Genomic DNA, 8,526 nt, shown 5'->3' on the forward strand with positions numbered 1-8,526 from the left:
AACACAGTAGAACATAAAAATAGAAAGATCTATGTACAGTGACATGGCCATACTCGTATTTGTAATTGTATCTGTAAATTGACAGGATGATACTCGCGATCAAGATGCGCCGAGATGTGTGTGTTTGTTTGTGGGCAGCTACATTTGCTATCAATCAATCAGAATATGCATTAGCGTTTCATCTTTATCCCTGCCTCTGGCCCTCTTGTGAGATATAATGCACATTGATAGCAAACGTCCTCGTCGTGTGGTTTGTATCATAGCAGCAGACAGCAGCAATCTAAATGATAATCTATGATCAGACCAAAAACATGCGAGGTTTGTGTCGTGCATGAGAAGAGCCATTAGCCGTGGTATTTTGGCCATATTCTACACCCCTTGGGGTTAATTCGATAATTGGATTTAGAAGAGAAAAAAAAGAGAGCTGGAATACATTTCCTCGTATAATGTTGTTCCTCTTTGAATGCGATTTAACTGCTAAGAAAAACATTCAAAATAAAAGTCCTCGTCAAACTTCCCGTTCCGTGGCTACTACTACTTCCGGGTCAGCTTCGCTCCACGCAATGACATTGTAACCAAATATTTACGAAATCAAATCAAACGGGGAGTGTGTCTGTGCACGTTTTTTGCTATTCATGCTATGAATTTGTACCAGACATTTACGAAATCTATACGGGGAGTGTGTCTGTGCCAGTTGTTGCTATACATGCTCTGAAAGACAAAGTTGACCGACATAGTTTTACAATATGACACCAATGTCTACGGGATTCACCGATGAGCGACAGGGCGAAGCACAGGTAAACACGCAACAGTAAACTGCTCCAGTAATTAAGCTACTGTTCCCTAGCTACCCTCATCTGTCACTTGCAGTCATTTAACATGCTTACTGCTACTAGCAAGTTGTAGGCTAACTAGCTAACGTTTTCTATGCACACCTGTGTTTGTGTGTGTGTGTGTGTGTGTGTGTGTGTGTATGTGTGTATATAGAGTCCTGTAGGAATGGATTATATCCCCACAGAAGATGAGAGGAGAGTCTTCAGAGAATGCAACCAGGAGAGTTTCTGGTACAGATGTAAGTTACCATATGGCTAACACAAGACGAACAAAATAGCAATAGATTTTACAGGAGTCTATATTTTTTACAGGAGTCTATATTTTTTACAGGAGTCTGTATTTGACAGGAGTCTGTGTTTTACAGGAGTCTGTGTTTTACAGGAGTCTTATTTTCAATATATCATTCCTTCTATGTACAGGTATTTTTACAGGATTCTAACCTGGTTTATTTTTACAGTAGTCTGTTTCTCAGTGGTCAGCATTTTCACAGGAGTCTGTTTGACAGGAGTCTGTGTTTTTCACTATATCTTATTTGACAGGAGTGTATGATTTTTACAGGAGCATCTGTACTCTTATAGAATAGTCAGGTTCCGGTTAGAGATACCTTAATACAAGTAGCGTCCAAGATGATAGTGTATGATCTAGGAGAGCATCTCAATACTCTGATATAGAATAGTAGCTTCCGGTTAGAGATACCTTAATGACAAGTAGCGTCCAAGATGATAGTGTATGATCTAGGAGAGCATCTCAATACTCTGATATAGAATAGTAGCTTCCGGTTAGAGATACCTTAATGACAAGTAGCGTCCAAGATGATAGTGTATGATCTAGGAGAGCATCTCAATACTCTGAAATAGAATAGTAGCTTCCGGTTAGAGATACCTTAATGACAAGTAGCGTCCAAGATGATAGTGTATGATCTAGGAGAGCATCTCAGTAGTCTGATATAGAATAGTAGCTTCCGGTTAGAGATACCTTAATGACACTTGGCGTCCAAGATGAAAGTGCAGAGACGGCAGCCAAAAAGATGGAGTTGTTTTCTGCAGAACACAGGAGAGTCAGTCTTGATGTCACTAGTCCAATTCATGGTAGAAAAGGCAAGTGTTGACCAGGTGGGCTGCAGATGTATCACGTCTGCAACCCACCTGGTCGACACTTGCCTTTTCTACCATGAATTGGACTAAATCAAATCAAATCAAATTTATTTATATAGCCCTTCGTACATCAGCTGATATCTCAAAGTGCTGTACAGAAACCCAGCCTAAAACCCCAAACAGCAAGCAATGCAGGTGTAGAAGCACGGTGGCTAGGAAAAACTCCCTAGAAAGGCCAAAACCTAGGAAGAAACCTAGAGAGGAACCAGGCTATGTGGGGTGGCCAGTCCTCTTCTGGCTGTGCCGGGTGGAGATTATAACAGAACATGGCCAAGATGTTCAAATGTTCATAAATGACCAGCATGGTCGAATAATAATAAGGCAGAACAGTTGAAACTGGAGCAGCAGCACAGTCAGGTGGAAGTTGAAACTGGAGCAGCAGCATGGCCAGGTGGACTGGGGACAGCAAGGAGTCATCATGTCAGGTAGTCCTGGGGCATGGTCCTAGGGCTCAGGTCAGTTGAAACTGGAACAGCAGCATGGCCAGGTGGACTGGGGACAGCAAGGAGTCATCATGTCAGGTAGTCCTGGAGCTCAGGTCCTAGGGCTCAGGTCCTCCGAGAGAGAGAAAGAAAGAGAGAAGGAGAGAATTAGAGAACGCACACTTAGATTCACACAGGACACCGAATAGGACAGGAGAAGTACTCCAGATATAACAAACTGACCCCAGCCCCCGACACATAAACTACTGCAGCATAAATACTGGAGGCTGAGACAGGAGGGGTCAGGAGACACTGTCCGAGGCCCCATCCGAGGCCCGAGGACTAGTGACGATCAACCCTGGTGACCAAGACTCTCCTGTGTTCCTTCCTGTCTTAACCCTGGTGACATCAAGACTGACTCTCCTGTGTTCCTTCCTGTCTTAACCCTGGTGACATCAAGACTGACTCTCCTGTGTTCCTTCCTGTCTTAACCCTGGTGACATCAAGACTGACTCTCCTGTGTTCCTTCCTGTCTTAACCCTGGTGACATCAAGACTGACTCTCCTGTGTTCCTTCCTGTCTTAACCCTGGTGACATCAAGACTGACTCTCCTGTGTTCCTTCCTGTGTTTTAGGAGCTCTGACGTTGTCGTCCAGGTTTGGATCTCTCCCTAAAGTGGCCTGTGAGTTCACTGAACACAGATGTTTGTGTATAAAAAAAGTGTGTGCGCATTGTTATTATGAGATTGTAATACAGATGTGTGTCCCCAGTTGCGGGGCTGTGTGGCTACCTGGCAGGGAAGATGTCGTACATGAAACATTGTCAGGAGAAGTTCAAGAAGCTGGAGCATTCCCCTCTGGGAGAAGCACTGAGACAGAGGACCAGACCCAACGCACAGTCAGTACCACACACACACACACACACACACACACACATACATTCACTCACACACACACACACTCTCCTCTTCTCTCTCAGGTCGTCTCAGGGCCCCCAGTCAGAGATGAGTGACCCCGACCAGGTGACCTTTGACCCCATGTTCCAGGCCTCTGACCCCCAGAGCCAGGTACACACACACACACACATTTAAATACTTTCTTTGAATCCACCCATCAAATGTATATAAAAAATGGATCCAAACATTTCAAAGTTCCCTGTATGCATGGCAACCAACAGTACAGGAAGCACCTCCTTCTCCAAACAGCTAGGCTGCCCACGACAGCTGAAACAGAGCAGTACCTAGACAATTCCTCTGCCATAGTTATCGTCACCTCGCCCTGGTCCCCCTGTTCTCTCTGGCCCCTCCTGTTCTCTCTGGCCCCCCCTGTTCTCTCTGGCCCCCCTGTTCTCTCTGGCCCCCTGTTCTCTCTCTGCCCCCCCTGTTCTCTCTGCCCCCCTGTTCTCTCTGCCCCCCTGTTCTCTCTGGCCCCCCTGTACTCTCCATACGACAACAATATCTGGTATATTTGATACACAGGAAAAGACATCATCAAACAAGCTTCCTGTTACACAAGACTGTTAATGGATGTGGGGTGGCAGATAGCCTAGTGTGTTGGACTAGTAACCGAAAGGTTGCTAGATCAAATCCCCGAGCTGACAAGGTAAAAAAAAATCTCTGTCTTTCTGCCCCTGAACAAGGCAGTTAACCCACTGTTCCTTGGCTGTCGAATTTGTTCTTTACTGACTTGCCAAGTTAAATAAAGGTAATAAAAAATAAAAAAGTTTAATGTGTGCTGTTGGTGAGACTACTGGTACGACCTCGCAGGTTATCAGGTCAACAAGGAGATCACGTCTAGCAATGTACAAATCCTTGTATGAATAGCAACCATTCACAACATGGGCAATTTTGACTCATGTAGAATACAAAATGGGTCATGGTTTGCAGGGTACCAGAGTGCTAGATTATATTGTGTTGGTAGAACTTGCAGCTTCGCCTTAACAGTAAAAGTGAGAATGTCCTCGTCAACGGCAGCATTCTGGTACATGGAATGAGAGACAGAGTGGTCAGTACTGTCCAGAGCAGTGAGTTCCCCCTGCAGCCTCAGGCCAGTCTAGTGTTGTAGTAGCTGGGAGACAGAGTGGTCAACACAGTCTAGTGTTGTAGTAGCTGGGAGACAGAGTGGTCAACACAGTCTAGTGTTGTAGTAGCTGGGAGACAGAGTGGTCAACACAGTCTAGTGTTGTAGTAGCTGGGAGACAGAGTGGTCAACACAGTCTAGTGTTGTAGTAGCTGGGAGACAGAGTGGTCAACACAGTCTAGTGTTGTAGTAGCTGGGAGACAGAGTGGTCAACACAGTCTAGTGTTGTAGTAGCTGGGAGACAGAGTGGTCAACACAGTCTAGTGTTGTAGTAGCTGGGAGACAGAGTGGTCAACACAGTCTAGTGTTGTAGTAGCTGGGAGACAGAGTGGTCAACACAGTCTAGTGTTGTAGTAGCTGGGAGACAGAGTGGTCAACACAGTCTCAGTCTAGTGTTGTAGTAGCTGGGAGAGTGTGGTCAACACAGTCTAGTGTTGTAGTAGCTGCATCCGTCTGATACCGAGGAGTGTTGTCCTTGATGTACGATGAGCTTCTGCAACAACACTTGCAGTCTGACCACAACTGCATCCGAGGCCGTCACTGGCTCAGTTTTACATATCAGTCCGTGTCCAACCTGATCTCCAGTCAGTGTTCTGTGTAAAGTGTTCCCGTTTTGATTGTGTGTGTCAGGTCCCACCCAACGCCAGAGACTATGGATACAGTGACGCCCCCACCGCGGCACAGACCAGCCGCACCGCTGCAGACATCGACTACAACATGCCAGGTAACCGTGGCAGCAAGTAGTAACCTAACTACAGCGTTAACCATGACAACCCTCCAACGGTATCCTCCTAGTTATAACTGCCTGATTTAACCTCAGTCTGACCCCCCCACCCCCTCCCCACCTCTCCTCCTGCAGCCCAAACTCTGACCTCTAACCTGTGTTTCATGGATGTCTGTCCCCTGCAGCCCAGGGTCGTTTTCACTAGGAACCGAGGGGTGCAGGGTGAAGTTGGCCCTAGACACTGATCTTAGGTCAGTTGCACCAGTCCCCCCCCCCACTAGTGATTAAAGTTACCATTGGGGGTGGGGTGGGGGGAGCAAGCTGATCCTAGATCTGCACCATAGACTTAGATAGATGACAATTTGCATCTATCCCATTGTGGCGTCTGGGGGCACGAGCAGCACCATTAAGGCCATCTCTAGGTTGAAGTAGTCCATCTTCTACTATTTAAACAGAGTTGGTAAACCAATTGAAAGGGAGCATACTGCCCCCTGGAGGGTGTTGTCTGAACAGGAATAAAGTCTCAGTAGGTGATTTACTGCCCCCTGGAGGGTGTTGTCTGAACAGGAATAAAGTCTCAGTAGGTGATTTAGTGCCCCCTGGAGGGTGTTGTCTGAACAGGAATAAAGTCTCAGTAGGTGATTTAGTGCCCCCTGGAGGGTGTTGTCTGAACAGGAATAAAGTCTAGGTAGGTGATTTACTGCCCCCTGGAGGGTGTTGTCTGAACAGGAATAAAGTCTCAGTAGGTGATTTAGTGCTCCCTGGAGGGTGTTGTCTGAACAGGAATAAAGTCTCAGTAGGTGATTTACTGCCCCCTGGAGGGTGTTGTCTGAACAGGAATAAAGTCTAGGTAGGTGATTTACTGCCCCCTGGAGTTATGGAATGTTTTTTTCACAAGTAGATCATTCATTGGCTGATCCCTCCTAATGACCTGGATGGAATGGTGTTATCTTTCCTTTAACTCACCCATAGGAAGTCCTGCTCCGTTGACTACTTCAGAATGGTGGAAGTCCTCAATGACAATGTCCATGTTAAAACAGGTTATTTTCCAAGTAGATATCTATCTACACTGAACAAAAAATATATTTTTTAAAACACAACATGCAACAATTTCTGAGTTACTGTTCATATAAGGAAATCAGTCAATTGATATATATTCATTAGGCCATAATCTATGGGTTTCACAGGACTGGGAATACAGATACCTTTAAAAAATATATATTTTTAAAGTAGGGGCTTGGATCAGAAAACCACTCACTATCTGGTGTGACCACCATTTCAAATCAAATTTGTATTTATATAGCCCTTTGTACATCAGCTGATATCTCAAAGTGCTGTACAGCCTAAAACCCCAAACAGCAAGCAATGTAGGTGTAGAAGCACGGTGGCTAGGAAAAACTCCCTAGAAAGGCCAAAACCTAGGAAGAAACCTAGAGAGGAACCAGGCTATGTGGGGTGGCCAGTCCTCTTCTGGCTGTGCCGGGTGGAGATTATAACAGAACATGGCCACCATTTGCCTCTTCAATGGCTGTGCAAAGTTGCAGGAAGTTGGCAGGAACTGCGACACACTGTCGTACACAGGTCTTTCCAGAGCATTCTAAACATGCTCAATGTCTGGTGTACGTAGGTCGTGGAACTGGGACATGTTCAGCTTCTAATAATTGTTTACAGATCTTTGTGCCCCATGGGGCAGTTCATTATCATGCTGAAACATGAGGTGATGGTGGCGGATGAATGGCACGACAACGGGCCTCAGGATCTCATCACGGTATCTCTGTGCGTTCAGATTGCCATCCATAAAATGCAATTGTGCAAACTGGGATGGGCCTACCTGAATTTGTCAAATAAAAAGTGCTCGTGTTCTTTTTCCTGACCTGTCACCTCTGACCCCTGAAGCCCAGTCGTTCCAATATGACGAGGAGCCCAGGAGGAAGCCAATCATGTACGAGGACTTCTAACCTTTACCCTCTAACCTCTGACGAGGAGCCCCCCCTCCAGCCCAGTCGTTCCTGGATGACGAGGAGCCTAGGAGGAAGCCAATCATGTACGAGGACCTAAGGAACAAGAACCGAGAAACCTATGAAGTCACGCTTACCCAGAAGGCTGAGACGCTGCTCAAACCAGAGTCTGACCGGCCAGGGAGGACCGCCCCCAAGAAGGACGGTGAGTCAGTGGATGTGTCCCAAATGGCACCCTATTCCCTATATATAGTGCACTACTTTAGACCAGAGCCCTATTCCCTATATAGTGCACTACTTTAGACCAGAGCCCTATTCCCTATATAGTGCACTACTTTAGACCAGAGCCCTATTCCCTATATAGTGCACTACTTTAGACCAGAGCCCTATTCCCTATATAGTGCACTACTTTAGACCAGAGCCCTATGGCACCCTATTCCCTATATAGTGCACTACTTTAGACCAGAGCCCTATGGCACCCTATTCCCTATATAGTGCACTACTTTAGACCAGAGCCCTAATGGTGTTTATCATCCCTTCATCGTCTCCTCTCTTTTAGCAGGGAAGAAGAACGTCTACGGAGACAGCTTGGAGGAGTGAGTCTCTATCTGTTTTCACTGACAGTGCTGATTGGACTACAATACCCACAAACCCCTTCTGGTTACTTTGCTATTATTTACGTCTCAATTTATGAATGTATGGGATAATCTCAATTGCATTTCCTTGATTCCTTGCGTCCTCTCTCCTCAAAACCCATTGGATGAGGAGGTAGGCAGGTAGCCTAGGGGTAAAGAGCGTTGGGCCAGTAACCAAAAGGTTGCTGGTTCAAATCCCCGAACCAACTAGGTGGGGGGGGAAAAAATCAGTCGACGTGCCCTTGAGCAAGGCAATTAACCACAATAGCTCCTGTAAATTGCTCTCGATAAGTGTCTGCTAAATGACTTTAAATATATTTTTAAAATTAGGCCCTCCTTGCTAGGAATCAAGGAAATGAGATTCTCCCATTTGTCTGATTCTGTCTTTTGAAAACATGTCAATAAACCCAATTGGTTTTGAAATTGCATACCGTTGTCTTTTTGTGTGTCTGTCAATCAGAGAATGATAAGAGGCCTCTATTGGCCAAATGGCCTTTCCAATTCATTGGCTGATACCTCCTGTGTTTTGTTGTTTTATTGCAGAAAAAAACAGTATACATACAAGAAGTATACAAAACACGCAATGATAACATTGATAACATTATACAAACAGACAATGATAACATTGATAACATTATACAAACAGGCAATGATAACATTGATAACATTATACAAAACAGGCAATGATAACATTATACAAAACAGGCAATGATAACATTGA

The 8,526-nt window shown here is 45.4% G+C and overlaps 1 protein-coding gene across 1 annotated transcript; it reads left to right on the forward strand.

The window, feature by feature from the left end:
• The first annotated feature begins 107 nt into the window (after positions 1–107).
• On the forward strand, positions 108–8,233 carry LOC112235217 (OCIA domain-containing protein 1). Its single transcript, XM_042313943.1, has 10 exons — positions 108–797; positions 988–1,072; positions 1,292–1,326; positions 2,395–2,413; positions 3,045–3,092; positions 3,181–3,307; positions 3,389–3,476; positions 5,119–5,212; positions 7,211–7,375; positions 7,730–8,233. The coding sequence occupies exons 1-10, from the start codon at positions 747–749 to the stop codon at positions 7,768–7,770; spliced, it is 753 nt and encodes a 250-aa protein (XP_042169877.1). The 5' UTR covers positions 108–746; the 3' UTR covers positions 7,771–8,233.
• The last annotated feature ends 293 nt before the right edge of the window (positions 8,234–8,526 follow it).

Source organism: Oncorhynchus tshawytscha, unplaced genomic scaffold (assembly GCF_018296145.1).
Source record: "Oncorhynchus tshawytscha isolate Ot180627B unplaced genomic scaffold, Otsh_v2.0 Un_contig_10735_pilon_pilon, whole genome shotgun sequence".
In the NCBI taxonomy this organism is placed as follows: Eukaryota; Metazoa; Chordata; class Actinopteri; order Salmoniformes; family Salmonidae; genus Oncorhynchus; species Oncorhynchus tshawytscha.